Genomic DNA, 26,076 nt, shown 5'->3' on the forward strand with positions numbered 1-26,076 from the left:
ATGGGGAAATAGTTTTACTTTGTGTAATGACACATCCACTCCCAGTCTCTATTCAAGCCTAAGTTAATTGTATCCAGTTTGCAAATTAATTCCAATTCAGCAGTCTCATTGGAGTCTGTTTTTGAAGTCTTTTTGTTGTAATATTGCGACCTTTAGGTCTGAAATTGAGTGACCAGAGAGATTGAAGTGTTCTCCGACTGGTTTATGAATGTTATAATTCTTAACATCTGATTTGTGTCCATTTATTCTTTTATGTAGAGACTGTCCAGTCTGACCAATGTACATAGCAGAGGAACATTGCTGGCACATGATGACATATATCACATTAGTAGTTGTGCAGGTGAACGAGCCTCTGATAGTGTGCCTTATGTGATTAGGCTCTATGATGGTGTCCCCGAATAGATATGTGGACAGAGTTTGCAACGGGCTTTGTTTCAAGGGTAAGTTCCTGGGTTAGTGTTTTTGTTGTGTGGTGTGTGGTTGCTGGTGAGAATTTGCTTCAGGTTGGGGGGCTGTCTGTAAAGACTGGCCTGTCTCCCAAGATCTGTGAGAGTGAGGGATTGTCCTTCAGGATAGGTTGTAGATCCTTGATGATGCATTGGAGAGGTTTTAGTTGGGGGCTGAAGGTGATGGCTTCTGGTGTTCTGTTATTTTCTTTCTTGGGCCTGTCCTGTAGTAGGTGACTTCTGGGTACCCTTCTTGCTCTGTCAATCTGTTTCTTCACTTCAGCAGGTGGGTATTGTAGTTGTAAGAATGCTTGATAGAGATTTTGTAGGTGTTTGTCTCTGTCTGAGGGGTTGGAGCAAATGCAGTTGTATCGTAGAGCTTTGCTGTAGACGATGGATCGTGTGGTGTGGTCTGGTGTGGAGGCATGTAGGTAGGAATAGCGGTCAGTAGGTTTCCGGTATAGGGTGGTGTTTATGTGACCATTGCTTATTAGCACCGTAGTGTCCAGGAGGTGGATCTCTTGTGTGGACTGGTCCAGGCTGAGGTTGATGGTGGGATGGAAATTGTTGAAATCATGGTGGAATTCCTCAAGGGCTTCTTTTCCATGGGTCCAGATGATGAAGATGTCATCAATGTAGCGCAAGTAGAGTAGGGGCATTGGGGGATGAGAGCTGAGGAAGCGTTGTTCTAAGTCAGCCATAAAAATGTTGGCATACTGTGGGGCCATGCGGGTACCCATAGCAGTGCCGCTGATTTGAAGGTATACATTGTCCCCAAATGTGAAATAGTTATGGGTGAGGACAAAGTCACAAAGTTCAGCCACCACGTTTGCCGTGACATTATCGGGGATACTGTTCCTGACTGTCTCCTTACAGTGCGTATGATAACACCCATTTTTTCATGTTCTGTGTGTATATAAATCTCCTCACTATATTTTCCACTGAATGCATCTGATGAAGTGAGCTGTAGCTCACAAAAGCTTATGCTCAAATAAATTGGTTAATCTCTAAGGTGCCACTAGTACTCCTTTTCTTTTTGCGAGTACAGTCTAACACGGCTGCTACTCTGAAACCTTGTTTTCCAGAGTTTCTTTCAGGAGTTGAGTTGTGGGGGAGTGAAGACAAATCATGATGTCACTCCCCACCTTATATATTCTTTCCATATGGTGGGAACCCTTTATTTCAAGCTAAGTTCCCAGCTCAGTTTGTGGAAAAATTCAGGAATTTAGTGTCACGTGGTCTGGTCACATGACCTTGCATCGCCTTGCTGAGCCATAGCAGCCGTTATTCATAGGCTGTCTGAAGCCTTCCCAGGAAGGCTCACCAGGTGGGGGCTAAGCTTCTTCTAAGGCCTATTGTTTCCCTTAATGACCCATTACCTTGAATAGGCCCTTCACAATCAGCTGTCTGAACTGGAAGCATCTTGCCTAGTGGGTGTCACCCAGGTGTAACCACATGTGAAATACAGATACATAGTCAATATTCATAACTCCAGATACAAAAATGATATATGCATACAAATGGGATAATCATATTCAGCAAATTATAACTTTTCCAAAGACACCCCACATGACACATCTTGTAGAAAATGCATCATATAATTATGTCATAATCATACCACAATGATGAATATGGGGTACAGTGTCACAATCAGTGTACCTCGCTACGGTCTGTAATATTGTCTCTGGGGATTCTACATAATTGTCTTTATTTTTCTTTCACCTTTCTCTATCCCTCAAATCTATCCATTGATATGACAAATGCTCTAACAAATGTGCCTGTCTGTTATAAATGACTGTACTCTGCAGGTGATTTCTGCCCTTCGCAAGAACTTGGATCTGTCGTCATGTATTTTACCTCTGCAGATACTGTCTTCCCAGAGCAAGCTCAAAAGCCAGCCACAAACGAGGTATTTGCATTGTATCTGCATGATTCTGCTTGGTTTCTGCATGGGAACGATGGGACAAAAGGACTTCGATTCTATTTTCTGAGGCTTCTCAGTTGGGTTTAGTTACATACACTAGCATCATTTGGCCAGGTTGCTATCTCTGCTGGCATCCTCAGTACTTTAGCCAAGTGTCCCTTCCAGCCAGCATCATTACAACCACATCCCTGTGTCTGCTCCCTATCCTGTCCAGAAGGCATCCTCCACCGTCCCACTGCAGCGTCTCTTCCAGCCAGCACCGCACCCTTGCCGTTGTGCTGGCACATCCATTCTGGCTTGTGCTGCTGTGATTTCATCCTCCATCACCCTGGCTGGCATTTGCACCCAGGACTAGCCTTGGCTGGGATGATTTAGTTGGTGTTGGTCCTGCTTTGAGCAGGGGATTGGACTAGATCGGGGGTCTCAAACTCAATTTACCTTAGGGCCAGTGCCAGTCCTCAAATCCTCCCAGCAGGCCAGTAATGTTACTCATGTTGCCCAGAACCTGCCCCCCAAAACCCCCCCCCACCTGCTAAGGCTCTGGGAGGGAGTTTGGGTGGGGGAGGAGGTCTGGGGTAGGGGATTGGGGTGCAGGCTCTGGGAGGGAGTTTGGGTGGGGGAGGGGGTCTGAGGTGCAGACTCTGGGATGGAGTTTGGCTGCTGGGTGCAAGCGGTGGGGTTGTAGGCTCTGGGAGGGAGGAGCACAGCAGGAGAGAGAGAGAGTGTTGGGGGAGGGGGTGTGGGGGGATGGGGTGGGGCTGCAGGCTCTGGGAGGGGGTCGGGGGTGCGGCGCTTACCTGGGGCTCCAAGACGGGGCAGGCCAGGGGGCCTCCGTGTGCTGCTGCCCCCAGGCACCGTCTCTGCAGCTTCCCATTGGCCGCAGGGGCGCTTGGGGTGGGGAGCAGCGCGCGGAGGCACAGCCCTGTCTCAGGGCCACAGGGAGGGGCTGGCAGACATGTGGAGCGAACAGGCAGACGCCATTCAGCTCCGCTGTGCTGCCGGGGCCCCGGGCCATTGTAAATTGCCTGAGCAGGGGAGCGCCCAGGGGTGGCAGGTGGGGCCAAGGGAGAGCCCCGGCCCCAAAACTGCTGGAGCCCCACGGGCCACATTGGGGAGGTTCATGGGCCACAGATGGGCCGTGAGTTTGAGGCTCTTGGACTAGATGACCTGAGGTCTCTTCCAACCCTAATATTCTATGGTTCACTGCCACCTCATCCCTGTCCCTCTGCCACCACATGGTCCCTGGCTGGTACTGCTGCTGCTGCACGCATCTCTTCCTACCTGTCCTGCCTTCACTGTGATTCTAGACAGCATTGCTTTCACTCCATCCCTGCCATCGCCTCCCTTCTAGCAGGCGGTGCTGCAGCTGCTCCTCTTAGTGCTGAGTTGACCTGTACCTGTTATGACAAGACTCACGTAACAGATGAGCAATTCTGTTCCTCTCTGGTTGTTTGCAGTTCCTCCACAAGCCAAGTGAGCAGCAGCCAGAACTGTGTCAAGCTCCTCTTTGATGTGATAAAGTTGGCTGTGAGATTTCAGAAAGGCATTTCTGAAGCTTGGATTAAGGTCAGATTGTGCTCTCCAGGGTTTCTCTGATTTGTAATGTAATTAGAACATTAACTGTAGATTTCCTCACTTGCAAATATAGTTTCACAAAACTATCTAGTGTTACACTTTTATCCCTGAAAGTACTGATACTATCCTTTTTCTGTGGTATTGATGCTTTGCACTTTTCAGCTGCAAATCTCAAAGTGCTCTCAAGACTGTGGGTAAGCAGTACAAGCCTCGTTCTACAAAGCGAGAACCTGAAACACAGGTGAAGCCCAAGAGTGTATTTTAAAATGAGCACTTTTTTGTAAATTTGTGCTTTAGCTTATCTGGGCCTCAGTCTCCTCATCTGTGAAGTGGGGGGTAATGATAATGCTGTTCTTCATAAGGATTAGCTTGGTAATTGACGTTTGTAATGTGCTATTGAAATGTCCAGCAGGGACTGCTCCTGTAGAGGGCTTAAAGTTAAATTTTTAATGATGGGCTGGGGTATAAACTATGAGGCTGGACTCGGTTTCTTGTTCCCAATTCTTAGTTTATTATTCAGGATTTCAGTTCCTTTGTCAAAGGCTGAAGTTGTTTAAGAGTATCCTCAATCAGACTGTAAATTTGCACATTTATTCATGTGGGAGGATGTAGGAGTGGAGGGAAAGAGCAGATCTTAAAAGAATAACTGGATGAAGTCAGGCATCCTGTGATGTAAGGTGTTCAGATGCAAGTGGAGATGCTCCTCAGGATCTGTGCAAGAATGAGGGAAAAACTGAGGAATCATTGAAGAAATTTGAGGAAAATATACTGTGCTGCAAATTTTACATGGCATGGTGGCTAGAATTTTATTTTATTTTTTTAAGGGAATTGTTCTGTTCCTCAATGAAGACATTATTGTTGCTCTGGAAAAATTTCATACAGGGAGGTGAGGGAGGGGGAGCTACCTTTTAATGAGAGCTCTAGGAACTGCCTCCAGACTCTGCAGTATTCAATGCAATCCAGGATCCTGGATTGATGGGTTTGCAGAGAAGAGAAACTGACAATATTTCTTATGGTATCTGCCTGGCCACTCTGGTCATTTCCAGTGTATAGGATGTGTGGGTTTTGAAGTCCGTTATTACTGTACGCTATTCATAGAATCATAGGACCGGAAGGGGCCTCAAGAGGTCATCTAGTCCAGTCTCCTGCACTCATGGCAGGACTAGGTATTATCTAGACCATCCCTGACAGGTGTTTGTCTAACCTGCTCTTAAGAAACTCCAATGGTGGAGATTCCACAACCTCCCTAGGCAATTTATTCCAGTGCTTAACCACCCTGATAGTTAGGAATGTCCAACCTAAACCTCCCTTGCTGCAGTTGAAGCCTATTGCTTCTTGTCCTATCCACAGAAGTTAAGAAGAATGATATTGTAACTATTTGTTTATTTCTTTCCTCCTTAGGCTATTGAGAACACTGTTTCTGTGTCTGACCATAAGGTAATGCCTCTCTTGACTCTTCCTGTGCTGTAGCTGTTCTGTGTTATGAGCGTCTGTCTTGGACACACACTAGCAAGGGCACTTGCTTCCTCCACAGCAACAGGATTGGAGGTTTTGCTATGGAGATCAGGAACTGCCATTGATCAAGAGATCTTGTGGGTCTCCATGCATTTGTTCTCTCCATGTTTTTAACTGGCTTTGCTCTGAATTGTATTTACACCTGAACATTCTTAATAACAAATGCATCCAGCCCAGTCTGAAAGTCATGTGAGAGACGGTTCCTCTGAATCCACCTCCCTCCTCGACCTGTGGTACTAGAGTCTGACCAGTCAGTTAAGTGACTTATTGAGCCCCGAACTTTCTCTGTAGAGCTGATAAAAAATGTATGGTTCTTTTTAGTCTTTATTTTCCTTTGTGTTCTGCAGCCCAGCATCTTCCCCCAATTCTGGACATCTCAGCTGCTCTTGACTCTCTGCAACACACAGACGTGGATGAGCATTTTGGCGCCACACGCTCTGGTCACGCCCCCTCCCCCCTGTGTCCCCACTTGCTGCCAGATTCTCTATCTCTGTGGCAGTGGCTGTTCCTTTTGCTCCTGCCCTTACTCCTTCTATTTTAACATTTCTGCCTTGTTCTTTGGGCAGTGGGGAGCAGGGTTCTCCCTCCCTGAGCCTTCACTGCAAAGTTTCCCCACTGGCTCCTCTGCCCCTTACAGGCATGGCCAAGCAGCAAAGAGAGCACTGAGTCAAATCCAAGCAGTGCTTGGTTTGTGAGGTAGCCTTCCCAGGCTCAGCAGACAATGAGTTGTGCCCAGCCTGCACCCAGCCTTCTGTCCCTAATTTTGTTAGGTCCGGGGGCTACAAGTCAGAGAGGTAAGTGGAGTTCCTACCAATGTTCCCTCTAATTTTTTCTATCCATGTGCGGAATGAATTTTGTTATCTGCACCAAATTATCGAGGAAATGTGTGGATGTGCTCCACCAGGAAGTAGAAACAAAAAACCTAGATATAATATATATTTTAAAAAATTTACCATAGGAATAATTACGTCAGCCAGGACAGGTTAGGCATTTTAAATTTAAGTGTAAGAGAGAAATGAAAATGATGAAATGCATAGACCAGTCAAAAAACTCAAAAACAGCACTTTGAAAGAATAAAATTACAGAGAATATATGTGCATTGCAGGAAGAATCAAGAAGTAACAATAACAACAATAATTCAAGTATGTGTTGGGAGGTGTCTGTGAAAGACAGTGTGTGTGTGTGAGTGAGAGAGAGAGAGAGAGACACATGCGCGCACACAGAGGCACACAGTCGGCCTTTCATTTATCCATTAAGACTTGTTCTTAGTAGCTGTCATGTCCGCGAGGAGGGAGTGTCGGAGCTGGCAGCCTTATCCATACATGAGTCTTACTGGGTATTCCATGAGGTCAGGCTGGGGCTCGGGACACCAGCATCCTTTCTTGTTAAGGTAAATTCCTCCTTCCACATTTCCCAAGAGGCTGTGCTTCCTTGGTTCTGTCTAAAACCACAACATCCATATGAACGAGTAGCCTCCTCCAGGATGCCTCCTCGTTCCCTCAGGGCAGCTTAGCAAATGGCCCCTCACCTCACTCTATGAGCTTATCATGTAGTCCCTAACCATAGTTTATTAACAAAACGAAGTGCAAAAATCTATAACTCCAAAGTCCTGAAACACAGTCCATGTCACCCCAGTGCATGTAGATTTTAAAACCCAGCTTTGTTGTCACTGGACTCTTGTCAGTCCTCCTCTGCCCCTCTGCCAGGACGGTCACCCCAGCTCTTACTTCTGGGGTTCCACCCTGCTCTTCCCAGACTCTCTGCTGGGAGCATCCGTCATTCTCCCTGGCCCTCTCATGACTCCTCCAAGGACCAGCTTTTTGGTGAGGAAATGTATGCAGTCCCCTTCTTTCCCTCTCTACACCCCTCTCTGGCCCTTGACTCCAGCTCTCTAGCTTAGAGCCAGCAGGTATCTCCCTCTGCTCCTTCTGCTCTCTGGCCCTCTCCTCTTTGGCTTGGGGACACCAGCCAGCAAACCTCTCTTGCTGCTCTCCTGCCTTCAGCCCTCTCCCAGGAACCACCTTCCCTCTCTGGCAGCTCTCCTCTTCTGCTCTTCCTGACTGAACCAGTCTGCCTTGCTTCACCAGGTCTCTTTCTTACCAGGCCTCTTATAGCCTCCAGGTGCTGCCCTCTTAATTGGCCCCACTGGGGGCTCCTGGACTGGAACAAGAGATCTCAGTTTGGTTTCATTTAATGGGCAAGCTACTCTGTTATAATCCAACTGAAAAGACGTGGTGCACCTTGGATGTTGGAAGAGCATTGAAAATCTCTCTCAAACATACAGAATTGGGCTCTCTATTTGTGTCCTTCCACCCAAAATGCCAGGGACTCAGAGCTTCCAATTCCTTCATTGATAGATGGATTAGACTATGTATTGTGGAAGCCTATAAATCTTTAGAGGTTCCTGTCCCAGAAGGGATTAAGGTACACTCCACGAGATCCTTAGCAACCTCATGGGTGGAATGACCAAGTGGGTTCAGTTCAGAAATTTGCAAAGTGGCCCTTGGTCTACAGCTAACATCTATGTTAAGCACTACAGCGTGGACCTTCTGTCTTCTGCGTGACGCCTCTTTTGGCAGGATGGTGCTGCAGGCTTTCGAGAAAGCTCACAAAAAGGCAGGTACTTTTTTCCTCTTGAAGTTTTGTTTCATAACCCTCCCTACATCTGTTCACTGCTTGTTACTTCCCAAACATCCAGAATCGTGGGAGATGCAGGGCTGCAGAATGGAAGATTTCTTGATGATGATTTCCTTTCTGCTAGCAGGGTCTCCCACAATTCTACCCACCCTGAATGTTTCATGAGTCAAAGATAAGATGTTAAGTGGAATCGTTACAATGAGACAGTGCCTGTCTACAACTTAAAAGCATTCCTTGATCTAATGTACATAGTTATTTCATTATCTCTGGAATATTTGTTAACAATATTATGCAACTGTTAGAGCTCGGGACTAACTCATTTGGCACCAAGGGGGAGCAGAAGGAGCAGGGCCTGATTGTGTGGCACCAAAATGCTGATCTGCCTCCTATGAGCTGCAGAGAGAGGAGAGCAGCCGAGAACTGTGGGACACACTGCTAGCAGAAAGGAAATATCGGTAAGAAATTTTCTGTTCCACTGCATAATGGATATATGATTAGTGATTATTTTCTCTGTGAAAGGTTCTGGACCTGATCGTTCTGCTGCTAATCCATACTACAAACACCAAGAGCAGGAAGCAAATTGAGAGAGTGCTGAGGAACAAGATTCCACTGGGCTGTGTGCCAGAGCAGCTGCTACAGAGCGCCTTCCGAAATCACTCACTGGTGAGTACTGCTGCTACTTTAAGATTCTGCACACTGGGAGCATGCCCCTTTCCACCTCCTGGGATATGGCAGATTGTTTCTAACCCAGTAAAGAGCTGAATCACAAAGACCCACTTGCAGAGCTTGTCTCGTGGGCCTTGTCGACCTTCCTGTGACTTCCCAAAATTTGCTGGAGAACTGCCCTCCTCTGCCCTGCAGCATAGGGTAGGTTTCTGGTTCTGCAGATCTTAGGAAGCCCTTTTGCCCTCTGTCTCCCCACCACAAGTGTCCCCCTCCTCCAAGGCCTGACATGCTGCTCTGCCTCACATTTTTCTTAGACTTTACATTTTTAAACCCATACCTTCTTGCAAGTATAAAATGGTCTGCATTTAGACATGTACGTGTGTCAAGTCCCATTTTACACTGGTGCATCATGTCTGCATGAAGAGTTTGCATCATAGAATCATAGAATATCAGGGTTTGAAGGGACCTCAGGAGGTCATCTAGTCCAACCCCCTGCTCAAAGCATGACCAATCCCCAATTTTTCCCCATGACCCCTAAATGGCCCCCTCAGGGATTGAAGTCACAACCCTGGGTTTAACAGGCCAATGCTCAAACCACTGAGATATCCCTCCCCCAAGAGTGCAGCTGTGCTCTGTTGCTGAAAAAAAGCTTTTGTGTGGATAAGTTTTCATTGTTTTGAAAGCAAAACAGGCCTATAGAGAGCACAAATCTAAGTGGGAATCTGTTATGGCGTCAGCCTGTATCTAGGAGGTGGAAGAGTCAGAGGCCAGGGAATCACATGCTAAACTAACTATGGATCTTGAGAATAAAGAGCAGTGCTCCTCAAGTTGGAACTCATAAAATGAGGGATGGAAGCTTTGAAAGCAAATAGTAATGATGGGAATCTTATGTCTCTGTCATGATGTCTGTCTTTCAGGTTATCAAAGACTTCTTCCCATCAATCCTGTCACTGGCTCAGACCTTTCTGCACTCTGCTGATCCATGTGTCGTCTCCTTTGGCAGCTGCATGTACAAGCAAGCATTTTCAGCCTTTGACTCTTACTGTCAGCAGGTATATTTTGAAATATATAATAGCATATACTTTTACTCTGTTAAACACGAGTTCTGACAGGACTGCAGACCAAAGTAAGAACGTCAAAAAAACCTGGAGATCAATGAATCCTCTACATAGGAGTTACAGATATTTCCACCTTGTTTTGTACAATATCTTTCACTCAAACTGCTTCTGAAAATGTTATATAAACTCAATAATGTAGATACAAAGTTAAATAATAAATGGAGAAACAAGTTGAGGTGTGAGTAGGGGAGAACATCTATGCTTTCAAAAACAACGAGTCCGGTGGCACCTTAAAGACTAACAGATTTATTTGGGCATAAGTTTTTCGTTGGTAAAAAACCACTTCTTCAGATGCATGGAGTGAAAATTACAAATGCAGGCATTATATACTGACACATGAAGAGAAGGGACTTACCTCACAAGTGGAAAACCAGTGTTGACAGGGACATGTTGATCAGGGTGGATGTAGTCCACTCCCAATAATTGATGAGGAGGTGTCAATTCCAGGAGAGGCAAAATTGCTTTTGTAATGAGCCAGCCACTCCCAGTCCCTATTCAAGTCCAAATTAATGGTGTTAAATTTGCAAATGAATTTTAGTTCTGCAGCTTCTTTTTGAAGTCTGTTTCTGAAGTTTTTTTGTTCAGGTATAGCTACTTTTAAATCTCTTATAGAATTTCCAAGAAGATTGAAGTGTTCTCCTACTGGCTTTCAGTTTATATGAACTGGGATGGTGAGTCAGGAAGCTGTTTACGGTGGCAGGAGCTGGAAAGAAAATGACTGTCAGCAGTAGTGCCAGACTTTAAGGAGTAACATGGAGGAGACCAGCGCTAAATTAAGTAGAGTGAGCAGACAGAGAAGCTGATAGAGAAAAAGTCTAGGAAAGCAACTGGAAACCCATGGAGGGTTTGTGAATCAAGAAAGTCAATTTTGAACTGTATCTGGTACAGTAACTCCTCGCTTAACGTTGTAGTTATGTTCCTGAAAAATGGAACTTTAAGCAAAACGATGTTAAGCTAATCCAATTTCCCCATAAGAATTAATGTAAATAGGGGGGGTTAGGTTCCACGGAAATTTTTTTCACCAGACTAAAAACATCTATCTAATCTATCTATCCACACAGTATAAGTTTTAAACAATTTAATACCGTACACAGCAATGATGAACTAGCACTCGGCTGAGCCCTCAAGGGTTAACACATTGTTGTGAATGTAGCCGCACACTCTACAAGGCAGCACGAATGGAGGGAGGGGAGACAGCATGGCACACAGAGACAGAGACACACACCCTGTGTCGGGGGGAGAGAGAGAGAGAGGTGCGCATTGCCCCTTTAAGTATGCTGACATCACTCTAAATACATTGCCTTTTTAAGTCTATCAGGAAGTTGAGACACCAGCTGTGACCAGCAAGCTCTCTCCGTCCGGAGCCCTGTCGAGTCCCCACCCTGCTCTGTGTGGAGAAGGGATAAGTGGGGAGCAAGAGCAGGGGGGAAGGGGACATTAGCCACCCTCTTACAAGCACAGCAAGCAGGAGGCTCCTGGGAGCAGCTCCAAGGCAGAGGGCAGAAGCAGCACATGGCAGTCAGGGGAGGGACAAGTGAACTGCCAGCAATTGATAGCCTGCTGGGCGGCTGCCGCACAGGGAACTTAGGGGAGCAGGGAGCTGATATGGGGGCTGCCGGTCCACCCTGGTTCCAAGCCCCCACCAGCTAGCTGCAATGGGCTGCTCTTCCTGCAAGCAGTGGACAAAGCAGGCAGCTGCCAAGAAACGTTATAAGGAAGCATTGCGCAACTTTAAACGAGCATGTTCCCAACGTTAACTGGGACGACTTTAAGTGAGGAGTTACTGTATTGTTAAGGGCTGAAGGCTGGAATGTCATTGCCTCAGTAATGCTATTCGGTCTGCCCAGTGCTTCTGTCTTGGAACTCCAATTTTATCAGTACTAACAGCAGATAAGACAGCCTGCTAATTCAGCAGACCTTTACTCATAAATAGAGATCACAGGCCCTGTGCAGTGACAAAGGCCCTTGGCCAGGTTTATTGCTCTCAAGGCACAGTCCTAGTGCCCTGGCTCTACAGGTACATTAACACATGAGTGCCCAGAGGCAAGGAGTAGCTCAGTCAGTAGCAGGAATCTCTGCTGTCCCCTAGGCCACACAAAGAGTTAAGGTGAGATATCCTGACATTTATAGACTGAGGGTATGTCTACACTACCTGCCGGATCGGTGGGTAGTGATCGATCGATCAGGGATCGATTTATCACATCTAGTGTAGACGCAATATATTGATCCCCGATTGCTCGGCCATCGACTCCTGTACTCTACCACGGCGAGAGGCGGAAGCGGAGTCAATGGGGGAGCGGCAGCAGTCGACTCCGCGCCGTGAGGACGTGAGGTAAGTCTACCTAAGATATGTCGACTTCAGCTATGCTATTCTCGTAGCTGAAGTTGTGTATCTTAGGTCAATCTCCCCCCCTCTCCCCAACCCCCGAGTGTAGACCAGGCCTGAGACAAACAACTGGGATAAACAACTTAAACACCATCTTATGTGTTTTATGACATCTGTTTATTACCTCCCCTTGTTCCTGATATCTCGGACAAAACATCCCTATTCATTATTTTGTCAAACCATCTTATCTTGTAGTAGATTGGGATGTATCTGTACTAGCTGGAATATATTTAGTGCCTAGTACACTTGCAACAACTTTGCTAAGTTCATGTACTGGGCAGTGAACTTCTTTAATCCATGGCCTGGCTTTGGTTCACAGCCTCTGGTTCAGGCCTTAGATCTTGCACCAGGCCCAGTGTTCCAGGCTCTCTCTCTTTTCTTCTTCTACTACTACTACTACTGGAAATGACTGAGAAGTCAGTGAAGCTGTGTGAGATTGGAGGTGATCTTCTTTCACTTGATGAGGCAGGGAGAAGCATTCTGCATGTACCAGAATCTGGAAAGATGAGACCTGGGAAGAGTGTGGATCAGGAAGACACAGCAGTGCAAGCATGAATGCAGAAGGGAAACACACAATTACATACAGAGCCAAAGGCTTTTGGAAAACTGGAAATCAGGCTAAAGGATAAGAGCAAGATTGGGGACATTGGATGTGCTCTGAACTGAGAAGGGAATTAGAAGAGATGCAGTTGAATTTCAAGATGACTTTCTGGTTTTGAAACGTTTCTTTATGTGAATGAATCTGAGACAAAGCTACAGATTTTCTTGTTCAAGACTGGCAGAAATACAGGTGTCAAAAGAAATGTACAGTTGAGTACTGCAAAGGACAGGTTAAGATGATCAAAAGAGAAAGCAGATATGAAATCAGAGGGCTAAGAACTGAACTCTGTGGGGAGTACTGAGGAGGATGAATTAGTTACTATTTGTATAGTACTTTGAAGATAAAAATTGTTCTATAGAGGACATGCCAACCAAGTATTCTTGTGATGGGGCCACTTGGGACACAGATAGAGCATCTGGATAGGGATGAGTAGGACCATGGCAGACGGGAATCATATGTGGAAGGTTCCCCCCCCCCCCAGATGCAACCTGGAACTGGGGTACCACTGAGCCCCCTGACCCACCAGCCTGGGCTCCCTCTCACACTGTACAGCTGTAACAAGCTGAAAAGCCCTCCAGCCTGCACTTTCACCAGTATACATACAGGTAGAGGCACACACAGTTACAAGCAGGCTCTCTGACCAGCCTCTGCATAGGAAGGCTACTACCAGCTCCTCAGGCATGCACCCCCTTTGAAGTATAAACCCAAAATTATACCGTATTGCGTGGCACACGGAACTGTACAGTGTAAGCTCATAAAATTCACCCCCCTCTCTCAATTTGGAAAGGATTATGCAACAGCCTTTTGCCCCTGAGTTATGATTCCCACACACTTCACTCCAACTCACTGGTTTAGATAAAGCAAAAACAAGTTTACTAGCTACAAAAGATAGATTTTAAGTGATAGCAAACAAATCAAAGCAGATTACCTAGAAAATAAACAAAAAACACAAACTAAGCTTAATACATTAAATAGATTCGATATGAATAGCAGATTCTCACGCTAAGAGATGATACAAGGAGGCTGCAGATTCTTAAGGGGCAAGCTGCACTTGCTTTACAGCTTGGAATCCCCAGTTGTTTCATTCACAGGCTAAAAATCTCTTTAGCCTGCGTCCAGCACTTCCTGCAGTTCAGTATTTGTTCTTCAGGTGTTTTTCAGGAATCTTCTTGTGTGGGGAGCGAAGAACACTAGATGATGTCGCTTCTTATATAGCTTTTGCATATGGCAGGAACACTTTGTTCTCAAAGTTTGGTTCCCAGAGCAGTCTGTGGAAAAATACTGACATCCCAAGATGACATGTGGTCTCATAACGTGTCCTTGTAGAGTCATAGCAGCCATCACACACAGGCTGTTTGGAGCTTTTAGAGGAAGGCTCACCAGGTGGGAGATAAGCTTCTCCTAAGGCCTACTGTTTTTTCCTAATGGCCCATTACTCTGAATAGGCCCTTCCCCACCCACTATCTAGACTGAAAGCATTTTTTCTACTGGGCATTACCCAGGTGTAACTACATTTGCAATACAGATACATAGTCAATATTAATCACGTCAGATACAAAAATGATACATGCATACACATAAGATAATCATGTTTAGCAAATCATAACCTTGGAGTGACACCTCACATGACTTATCTTGCATAAAATACATTATAATTATGTCCTAATCATATCATAATAATATCACTGCAAAGAATATGGGGTGCAGTGTCACACCATATACAACTGCATACCTATGGAAGCAGTCTCAAAGGATGGAATAATCCACAATATTAAAGCTGTGCTGAGCCCAAGGCAAAAGAGGTGAATTCTCATCTAAGCTCATGGAACCCTAGCCCTTTCCTTTAATTTATGGTGGACTGTTATTTGGTTGCCATCTTATATGGTGTAGCATATACTTTGTTGTTGTTCCAAGGGTCTTCTGGTACAGAACAGATATTTTTTTATTTGCTTTTCACTGTTGGTTTCTTGTGGGGTTTTTCCTTCAGGAAGTTGTGAGTGCATTGGTGACTCACATTTGTGGTGGAAATGATGTAGAAGTGGACATTTCTCTGGATGTGCTCACTGACCTGGTGACTCTGCATACCTCCTCATTGATTCGCTATGCCACCTTTGTGAAGGTAGTGTATCTGTTTGTGAATGGTCCACACTTAGGGCTTGTCTATAGGATGAGTTAGTGTGTGGAAAGCAGGGTGTTGTAACAGGGTAGGTTGCCTCCTGGGCACCCCATCGTGGCCAGAGGTTGCTCTACAGTGCCCTTCCTTTGTTTCCTCTTTTTCAGGGCCCCTCAAAAATGCCACAGTCATTCTCATCCAATTATAGCCTTTCTTGGGGATCTGTTTTTTATTCACACAGTACCAAAAACAAATACAAAAAAAATCTTTCACCCAGCCTTAAGCTGGGCACAACCACTCCTTCCTGAGGTACTGCCCCTTCCTGGTCTCAGAGCAGCTGGAGAAAATGCAAGGCTTCACTTCCCTTCTCCCAAAAGAAAATCAAAACTTTCAGCTGGGTCTTGTTTCTCAGCCCCAACTCCTGTCCTCGGGGACCACTGCAGATACCCTCTCTCCCTGCAGCTTTTCTCTGCAGTTCCCCTTCCAGCTCTGCCCTCACTGGAATACACTCTGACCCCTTTATAGCCCAGGTGCAGCACTCGCACCTCTGATTAGCTCAGCTGGGAGCACCTGGTCTAGCACAGGGGAACTGACCTGTTTTAATCACAGGGCCCAGCTGTCCTGTTACAGGTGTAAATCTACAGTACTCCAATGTGTCATGCACTAACTCTGTGGACCCTGCTGCTGCACACTAGAAGTTCTCTAGTGTGATTTGACCTACTGCTGTTTCATGTTGGGGATAAGAGCTTGGGAGTATAGGGAAGTGGGAGGATAAGAGTAGGGGTGAGGACGAGGTAAGGGGGTGGGGAGGATAAGAGTAGGGGGGAGGACAAGGTAGGAGCCTGGGAGGTGATATGGAGAGAGTGCAGGAAATGGAGGTAGGTGCGGGAGAGAACGACAAGCTTGTGGGAGTACAGGGCCAGAAAGTTGTAGAGCACATTCTCATCTAGAACTTGGAATTGAACCCAAGAGTCCTGAGTCTCTAGATTCATCTGCTTTCTGGCAGATAGCTCTGAAACCCACTGGCAAATGTGTGTCTCATCTTCCTCTAGTGCCTGACCCACACTGAGAATAACAACCTCCTGATGCTACCAGATACTTCGTTAGTGCAAGTGATTAGAGGTCTGTGCTGTGGATCTCAAGATCCAAATCCTGTGATGACCCAAGTTGGGGGATCAATATGATTCCTTGTGATGAAATTTCTGTTTTTTGTGTTTTAAAAAAAACAAACAAATTGCATTTTAAAAAAAGTTGGTAAAAGAACATTAAGGTTCTAAAGTCCAGCCCTCAAAAGTTAGAAAGTGTCAGAAAAAAGGTTGCCCATGCAATCTTAATTCGGTTTCTTTGTGCATATGCATTATAATGGTCTTGGCTAACAGGGACAGAACCACTGCCAATCCTGTACCCTGAATGGGGCCTACACAAAGGACGACCAAATTAAAGTTGTATATGCAGTCTTAAATCAAGCGTTTCCAAACTGAGAGTGGCTTGACTTTGCAGTCATAATGTTCTTGTTAATGTAAGGTTTTAGTATGTAACTTGCTAGGATTTTTAAAAAGGAAAATGGGGAAAAAAAATCAGAAATTCCTTCATGAGGAACCATGTTGATCTTTGCATGTGCTGACCTTTGTATCCACAGCAAAGACCTCTACCATTCTAGCTAAGGAACAACTGTTAGACTCAGAGGATAACAGCCTAATACCCTCTGTGGACCAATCATGAGGGGGAATGCAGTGCACCTTTGCAAGTAACTTACATAATTATTTACTAGACAGCAGAGGAATGTTGGGAATGCTGGAGTCTATTCTTGGCTCTGGAGGGGAGTATGGTCTAGTGGTTATAGACAGCACAGCAAAGCACTTAGATTTGGCACATTGTGGCTGAATGGGTGAGGCTTGGCTCTGCCATGTTGGAGACCCATGTTCTATTCTCAGCTCTGCCACGTGTGACCTTGTGCAACCTCTCGCTTACCCCCTCATTAAATGGAGGGAAATTATATATGCCTGCCTCTGGAGGTAGGGCTGTTAGGATTTCCTCAATAATAAGGACCCTGAAGAGTATAGACATAACACTAGTTAGTGGAAAAGCTGAAACTAGAATTCATGGTCTCCTTCTACTGCCGGCCCATTACACCCTCCCCTAAGCCAAACTGCGGGATAGCAGCTGTAGTGCATCGCAACCGACCCAGAGCTTTAGCTTTATGCCTAATCTGTATGAGGCTCAGTGGAGTCTGGGGAGCATATTTTGTGCATTAGGCAGGTGGTGAGCTCTGTAGAGGTCGAGGATGCTTAGTGTATTTGGCACATAGGGATCTCTATGAGGATAGAGCATGCTCAGCACAGACAGAATGTTCAGAGATTTTAGCAAGAATCCTCCATAAAGCTCTACTGAGCATGTGCAATTGGCACTTTTGGGAGGCTTATAATTTGATACATTTCATGGGGACAGCAAATGGCAACTCTTTGACCCCAAGATCATCCCCTGCAAATTCCAAGTTCCTGCTCCAAATCACGGACTTGCTAGTGCTTTTCAGAGAAATAGTTGGATAAAAATATTAACATGAGCAAAATTACCAAGTAGTGGAAAAACTAGCCTAGTTCTGGGAAACAATCATTTTCATAAAGGAAAAAAAGTAGCTTGAGGCAGAGTCCAGGTGTAGAAAATTCCAATCTAAACCGTTACAATTTGGCAAAGTTATGAGCAATTGAAAACAGAGGCTTGAAATGGAAAGTGTTAGGCAACCTTAGCTGTAGGCATCTCTACCAGAATATTAGTTTTTGTCAAGATCCAATGGTTGAATCACCTTTTATCAGTTTTGAGTTTGGCACCTTCCAATGTCATTGAACTCCCCCTCTTATCACAAGAACAAGGAGCAAACAGCCCTCCTAATCTTCGTTCTCTAGATCATTCACTGTTTTATAGACTTTTGTCATGTCCCTTTTTGTCTGTCCGCTCTGTAGGGTAACAACCCCAGTCTCTTCAATTTCTCTTCCTAGGAGAATTTCTCCAGGCACTCACTCATTCTTGTCACCCTTCTCTGAACCCCTGTTAGTTCTGCAATATCCATTCAGCGATAGGGTGTCAAGTGCTGCACATAGTATCCAGATGAAGCCACACCACTGATTTATAGAATGGCATTATATCATTTTCCATATTATTCTCCATCCCACCATGATCATTAATGCACTTGGGACCTGCTTTGAAACTAGGATCAAAGCCTTAAAGTGGCAATGGAAGCAGACTGGATGTCAGTAGAAGGACTCGAGCACAGATTTAACATGCTTCTGGTGACCAAAGTCATGGAAGAAGCGGGCAGCTACATTTTGCATGTCTTCACTTTCAGCCTCAGTCATGGGGAATTGCAGTAATGTAGCCCACAGATGACATATGAATGGATGCTTCTTTAATTTGAATGCACAGTAGTAGCTTTCTCCTGAGTATGTGCAAAAGAGAAAAGTAAATTCTTGTTACTGACAATCAGGTGTGCTATTTGGAGTGTGAGAAGGGCCTGTCAGGGTATTATGGCTATTTTGACACTTCTCTATTACAGAACATTTTAGACTATACGGAGAAGCTGAATCCACAGCAAATCCGGAAACTCTTCTACATTCTTGGCGAGTTGGCATTCAGCCAGAGGCAGGAAGACAGCTATATTCAGGTGAGTGGAGGGGGAGAGAGACAATGCGGGCAGGAAGGAAACAAATCCCTGGTCTTTCTCCTGTTGCTGTGCTAGTTTGCAGAGCTTGTGTGGTGTGGAGACAGCAGCAGCAGGCCCAGGATGGTGCAGCCTATACAGCCCTCCTCCATGTGGGGATTTCTGGTGCACAGTACCTTTTTAATTTTAAAATTTCCTCCCCTCACCCTCTCTTTGCCCCCCCAAGTTTGATGGTTGTGAGCCCGTTTCCTGCTCCAGACTTTTTTCCTGTGGAGCTCATTCCTCTTCCACACAGGAGGAACTCCCTGCTGCTACCGCACACCTGATTAGCTCCACTGGAGAGACACTGCCTGCACACATCCTGAGGGGCACAGCAGCAGAACTTGACATCTACACACCTTAGGAATCCTTCAGGAAGCATAGCTCAGCTACTGCACCCCCAATAGGTCTGCTGCGGGAGAGCTTCTCTCTAAACCTTCTCTCTTAAGGTTTGCAAGACAGAAACAAAACAGATTTCGCCCCTGAAGAGTTACCTTCCTCAAAGGAGTATTTTCTCTGCTGCATCGAAGTGTTAGACTTCAGAGCTTTGTTATCTGTAGTTTGATATCTAAAACTCTAGAGGACAAATGTGTGTTACCAAATCCATTTTATGTCTGAATTGACTTCCAGCTTATTATACAGCATCCTAGGGAACTAGTCAATTACAATGTAACAACAGCGTGTTCAAATACATAGGTTTGAATTTTCATACCCGTCAATGAGGCAATGGTCAGGCAAAAGTAGCTGAAAAATCTTATGAAAATTGGAAGTTGTGAGACCTGGGCTTAGAAACAGTATAGAGCCTCCAAATAAAAAATATTCTTCTACACACTTTTTCATTAAATAACTAGAACAAAGGTCAAAACGAGCCTAATTTTGGAACGTTGGTTGCATCTTTAACTGTGGGTGTGTGGCCAGTGTCCCCATAGTAAAGGAGGTCACTGTCACGTTCCAGAGTGCAACCCAGACAGTGAGAGGCTGTGTCACTGCCTGCTCTGTATTCTGAGTGCTTTGAATGCTTTGCTGCTGTGATTCATCAGCAGGACAAGCCTACAGACAAGCACGCACTGAGTGTCTCTGTGTTAAGCAGTTCTCACTCCAGCAGCCTGTCTACAACACAACAGCCCTACTCTACGTTCTGTCACCCGGTTACCTTATGCAGGGGTGACCCCAACACACTCCCTGTCCCAAATTTCCCCAAAATCATCTGCTCTGAAGTATCCAGGCCTCTCCTGGAATGCTCAGAGAAATAATGTTTGTTTGCTCCTCTAAAATGACAAAATGTGCTCAGCTTATCACTTTAACTGGAGTAAACTATCACTTCAGTTCAGACACAGCACTGGGTCAGTTGAGATTAAAAGTAAAACAAGTTTATTAATAAAAGGAGATGGGATTTTAAGTAAGTTCAGATATCAAGGATAGTGTTAGAAATGATTACAAGCAAATAAAAGTGAAAAACACTGTCTAGTGGCTAAGACTTCACTCAGCAAGCTGCAGTCTTTGTTCAAGATAGTTTGCTTACCAATCTACCTTCCAGCAATATGGCTGAGCACCCGTCTGATCAGGATCTCCCACAAGGTCCAAAGTGCTTGGTTTCTTTGTCTTCTTAGGTGAAAGATCACTTGAGGTTCTTTGCCCCTCTTTTATAGTTCAGTGAACCTTTTAAATGGATTCTTCTGAAGGGTTCCCCTAAAGCAAAGTTCATTCAAGCTGTGAGGTAGGCGACATGGAGTCTCCTGATAAAGGACATTCCATGCTGGGTTTTTCCCCTGCTGGTGTTTGCTAAATTGCAAATTGATCTGTTCCTATACTCCCCTCTCCCTGCCATGATGCTGAGTGGTTATCTCTTCCCCTTATTGGCTTGCTGGTCCCGTTTACCTTTTATGTAATTTGCATTCCCATTGATTCTTAATGTAACTTGGAAATAACTTCAGGATGGCAGAACCACATTGTTATATCTAGTGTGGGGTAACTTCAGCCCTCTCTGGCAGGCACACTTTTTGATAACATAATCCCTAATATATTTGTAATTTTGAATTTGTCCTCCATACATACACCACCCAATGATATTGATGATAAGTAAGGTTTCTGAGTAACAGCCGTGTTAGTCTGTATTCGCAAAAAGAAAAGGAGTACTTGTGGCACCTTAGAGACTAACCAATTTATTTGAGCATAAGCTTTCGTGAGCTACAGCTCAAATAAATTGGTTAGTCTCTAAGGTGCCACAAGTACTCCCTTTCTTTTTGATAAGTAAGCTATTAGCTTTCTACTGATATCTTATATGACACCTTTTAGATGCAGTTTATGACATTAGGGAGTTGGGGTACACTCAACTGGACAGGCCAGCTGAAACTCACTGTCCTCTTGCTTTGGGTTGCTGTTAGAGTCAGTCACAACATGTGTTTTTCCTGACAAGGATGTACTTCCCATGGTCTGGCTGCCCCGTTGTCTGGAGGAAATTAACAGGGAAGTAAATGAGCTCTATTGCAAGTTTTGAGTGTTGAAAAGTGAGATGTTCACAGCAGTACCATTAACACACACAAATGCATACATGGTGACTACTTGTAATGCCTCATTCTCCTTCTCTCTGCAGGACGATATGCATATGGTGATCAGGAAGTGGTTGTCTAGCACTGTTCCTAAGTATAAACAAATGGGGATTATTGGTGCTATTACCGTGGCAGGCAGCATGGCAGCAAAGAGGTGAGAAAGGAATAGAACCTGTCAATTGTCATTTAACCTGCTCTAGCTAGCCTGATATAACCAGAGCTAGTAAGAGGGGAGGAGAAAGGGGACAGTCACATCGTTTGTGATCGTCACTCTAAGGCTCACTGGAAGAAAACCACCGAAAAACATTCTTTGCACACGATTGTCCCGTGTATCCTTTAAAAATATGCTGTCCTGCTGCTGGTCCTGCCACTGCTTTCCTGATGATGCTGATTCTGAGATGCATGGATCAGCATCAGAAGGAGTTGTGACTGGAAAAGATTTGGGGTTGTGGTAGATAGTCAGTGCAACATGAGCTTCTGTGGCTAATGCAATCCTTGGATATAAAAAAAGTTGATTCTTGAGTAGAAGTAGAGAGGTTATATGACCTCTGTATTTGTCACTGGTGTGACTGCTGCTGGCATACTGTGTCCTGTTCTGGTGTCCACAGTTCAAGATGGATTTTGATAAATTGGAAAGAGTTCAGAGAAAAAAAATGATTATAGGATTGGAAAACATGCCTTATAGTGAGACACTCAAGGAATTCAGTCTACTTAGTTTATCAAAAAGAAGGTTCTTCTTCGAGTGCTTGTTCACATTGGTTCCAATCAGGTGTGTGCACATGCACGTGCATGATGGCCGGAAGATTTTTCCCGTAGCAGCATCCGTCGGGTCGGCCTGGGCGCCCCCTGGAGTCGCGCCCTTATGGCGCCTAATATATAGCCCGGCCGACCTGCTACCCCTTTAGTTCCTTCTTACCCCCAGTGACGGTGGCTGGAACTTCCCTTGGCTCTTGATCAGCAAGTTTTCTTTGTTATTCTGTGTATATAGTTAGTTAGTGAGTAGTACCAATTTAAAGTTTAGTATAGTATTGTAGTTGGGGGTTCCCGCCCCCCGCCCAACTCTGGCCCCGGCACCGTGGCATGTCGCTGTCCCCGGGATTTAAGAACTGCGTGGCTTGTGCCAAGCGCATGCCTAAGAGTGATCTGCACTTTTCGTGTCTTCGGTGCCTGGGGGAGACTCATCAGAAAGATTGTTGCAAGATCTGCCACGAGTTCCGCCCGAGAACACTTAAAGAATGGGAACAGCAGCTGAAGGTGATCCTCATGGAGGCAGCCTTGTGCCCCCACTCTGACCTGGGCTCAAGATACCCAACCCCGATGGTATCATCCTCGACACGGAGCGCCCCAGTGCTGTTGACGACTTCAGCGCTGAGGAAGGACTCCTCCAGGGACGCTCAGCATCACCTTCTGATAGTAGTCACCGCTCCCATTCACTGGTGCCTCAAAAGAAGAAAAAGCCAGACTACCATTCTCCGGCTAAGCCTCGAGAAGTGCGACCCCAGGCGGGCCACTCCTCGGCGTCTCCTTCCAGGACTGTGTCGACTCCTATCCAGGTGAGGCAGTCGAGTCTGGCCCCACCTCGATCACTGGTGCCTATGCAGCAACTGCAGCTCCCGTCCACACTGGAAGCGTACCAGGCCGCCAGAGATCGCCTCCACCTGATGGCACCATTCTCACCTGCCAGAGAGGAACCCTCAGTGCTGATGGAGCCCCGTCCTCTGGTGCATTCTAAGGGACAGCCAGCTATGATGTCGAGGCACTCCCCTTTGCCTTGTCCATCGGCACCTATACACTCCGACAGAGAGCCTTCCTACTCCCTGTGCTCTCGCTGTTCGAGACACTGAGGATCGGCTCCTCCGTGGTCTTCAGTGTCTGAGACCTCAGTGTCAGAGCCCGACTCCTATCGCTCAAGTAGGAGAAGAAGCCGGAGAGCGAGGTCTGGCAGAGGCAGAAGGGAGCATCAGGTGTGGCCTCTGCAGTGGCAGAACCTGCCTCAGTGGCCCTTCTGGACTCCCTGGGCTTATCACCAGGGTTAGGGAGGAACCCAGGGCCCATGCTCAACAACGTCTTCAGTCACCTCTGCCACTTATGTACCGCATTCCGCTGTGCATCCGCATCCAGCGCCTACGGTCCCGACGCCTTTTCCTCCAGCACTGTCGTTGACTCTGGCACCATGCTTGGCTCCGACTTCGGCACCGACCTTCATAACGTTGACACACCCGTCTCCCACGCCTGCACCGTTGTTGACGTTGACCTTGATGCAGGCACCTACGGCCCAGGTTCCGATGTCGGCACCAGGCCCCCCGACCCCGGCGGCTCCTGTGAGTGAGTCGATGCAGCTCCCTCCTGTGAGACTGATACCGTCGCCGCCTATCGCCCCGGCACCGTCATTGGCACCACCTCCAGCGCTGCCCCGGGAGTCATGTGACCCATCCAGGGCAGATGGCAGGGAGCTTCCACCACCAGCACATGCTTCCTCCTCTTTGTCGGCGGATGAAGCGTTGGCAGGGACGTCCATAGTCCCTGCGGTAGAGGACAACAGAGTTTTACAGCAGTTGCTCTGCAGGGCTGCCCAAGACTTGGGCATCAAGGCCGAGGAGGTGGTTGAGGACACAGATCCCATGGTGGACATCCTAGCATCCTCGGGGCCCTCACGGGTAGCATTACCCCTCATAAAGACAGTGGTGGACACCATCAAAACTCTATTGCAGACGCCATCATCTCTGCCACTGTAGTGAGGTGGTGTGGCTCCCTGCCTCCCCGGAGAGGGATGAGCCCATCCAGGTGCCGGAGTAGGCGGAGCCAGGGAGTTCTGAGCCTGCCCCTCAGCAGGTCAGGCGGTGACCCGAAAGTATAAAAACTCACCCTCAGAGCTCACTGAGGGCCTAGCTTCTGGGGAGGCCAGATGCCTCCAGCCTGGCCCGTGACTGGGAAGCCCCTGCGGCCCAAGGTGCGTGCCAGGAGTTGTTGGACCTGCCCTGCAGCTGCTACCCGGAGGAGTTGCTGGACCTGCCCTGCAGCCGCTACCCTGAGGAACCCATGGTGCTGGACGCCCTGGAGGACACTGCCTGGACCCAGGTACCCCAAGAGGGGGGATTAGGAAGTAGCCCGGGGACAGCCGACCCTAGTCTGGCTGTAACACTGCCAGAGCCCATGTCAGTGTGTTGCGGCCAGGATCCCCACTGACACAGCAGCAGGTCTTCTGCCGCTGCTAGGGCCCCGGGCTGGGACTCAGTGGAGTGGGAGGGCCTGCGTCCCCCCTGCCACCCAACTCGTGGGTGGCAGTCTCCCCCTCTTCCAGGTCCTTTAGGGCCTGGGCCTGCTAAAATTGAACTATTTGCTCAGCCCCTGCCTGAGGGCCTGAGCTACTGACTTGGTTGCTCCACCCTGATCCAGGGCCTGGGTCTATTTCTGCATACTGTTTGCTACTGCTCAGCCCCTGCCAGAGGGCCTGAGCACCTGACTCATTGTTGCCCCGCCTTGACCTAGGGCCTGGGCTTACGGTGCTTGTTTCAGTTGCTGCAAGGGCCGCCGAGGGAGACTCCCAAGGCTGGACTAATTTCCTCAAACATTATCTGTATGTCGTGAGCCGGCGTGGCTCCCCACCGCCCCGGAGAGGGTCGAGCCCCGGCTGGCTGCATTACAGCCACCCACTGCCAAACACAATGAGCGCCGGTATTTTATCCCCTCCAGAGGCTTTGAGCATCTCTACTCCCATCCACCTCCGGACTCGTTGATCGTCAATGCGGCTAACCAGCGGGAGAGACAAGATTTCCAAGGTCCTTCCCCAAAGAATAGGGACGCTAAATGACTGGACCTCGTGGATAGGAAAATCTACTCCACTGGTGGTCTACAATTCTGTATTGCTAACCGGCAGGCCATTGTGAGCAGGTACTCTTATAACACCTGTGCTTCCATGGCTAAGTTCATGGAGCTCGTCCCTTCGGACTCTCGATCAGAATTCACCGCCTTGGTGGAAGAATGGAAATTGGTCTTCTCCGCTTCACTGCAGGCAGCCTTAAACGCTGCAGATGCTGCCACAAGAGTCATGGCGACAGGGATGGCTATGTGACAGGGGGCCTGGTTGCAAGTCTCGGTTACCCTACTAAGTCCAACAAACGATTCAGGACCTCCCGTTTGAGGGTGAGTCCGTTTTCAGAGAAGACGGACAAATGGCTCCACAGCCTAAAAGATTCCCGAGCCACCCTCAGATCCTTGGGCTTGCATACCCCCACCACACAGTGCAGACCCTTCCACCCACAACCTCTACAAAGGTTCCAACAGCAGAACTGCCAGGACCGCTCTAGAAGGAGGAACTGGAGCGGTAGGAGAAGGCAACATCCCTCCATTAACCAAGGCCAGCCCAAACCGGCATTTTGAAGGTGCAGTCGAGGACGGTGCACCAGACCAGAGACTGGATTCACGCTGTCTTACCTTTTCCTCCCCTATCCCCTTTCTACCGTGCATGGTCCCATACAACTTCGGACCGTTGGGTGCTTCGCACAGTAGAGAGGGGATACTCCATCCAATTCTGTGCCCTCCCGCCCTTCCTCCCCCCTTCCCCATCCCTCTTCAGGGACCCTTCTCACAAGCAACTTCTCGTTCAGGAGGTTCAATCACTCATAGCGCTAGGGGCTGTGGAGGAGTTTCCACTGGAGCACAGGGACAAGGGTTTCTATTCCCGCTATTTCCTAATGCCAAAGGCGGCCTAAGGCCTATCCTGGACCTGCATGGCCTCAACAAGTTTGTGAGGAAACTCAGGTTCCGCATGGTCTCCTTGACCTCTATTATCCCTTCATGGGATCCAGCAGACTGGTATGCCACCTTCGACTTGAAGGACACGTATTTTCAC

At 47.1% G+C, this 26,076-nt stretch overlaps 1 protein-coding gene across 5 annotated transcripts in view; it reads left to right on the top strand.

Annotated features, from left to right (window-relative positions):
- FANCD2 (FA complementation group D2) overlaps positions 1 to 26,076 on the top strand; it is a 183,552-nt gene that overhangs the window by 32,995 nt on the left and 124,481 nt on the right. For all 5 annotated transcript variants that reach the window (XM_084633083.1, XM_084633084.1, XM_084633080.1 and 2 more), the window contains exons 12-19: positions 2,255 to 2,355; positions 3,828 to 3,936; positions 5,347 to 5,382; positions 8,617 to 8,760; positions 9,681 to 9,815; positions 14,856 to 14,987; positions 18,532 to 18,639; positions 21,269 to 21,378. In XM_084633083.1, coding sequence (XP_084489209.1) covers positions 2,255 to 2,355; positions 3,828 to 3,936; positions 5,347 to 5,382; positions 8,617 to 8,760; positions 9,681 to 9,815; positions 14,856 to 14,987; positions 18,532 to 18,639; positions 21,269 to 21,378 — 875 coding nt within the window. The remainder of the gene's footprint in view (positions 1 to 2,254; positions 2,356 to 3,827; positions 3,937 to 5,346; positions 5,383 to 8,616; positions 8,761 to 9,680; positions 9,816 to 14,855; positions 14,988 to 18,531; positions 18,640 to 21,268; positions 21,379 to 26,076) is intronic.

This window comes from Lepidochelys olivacea, assembly GCF_965140295.1.
Source record: "Lepidochelys olivacea isolate rLepOli2 genome assembly, chromosome: 7".
Lineage (NCBI taxonomy): Eukaryota > Metazoa > Chordata > Testudines > Cheloniidae > Lepidochelys > Lepidochelys olivacea.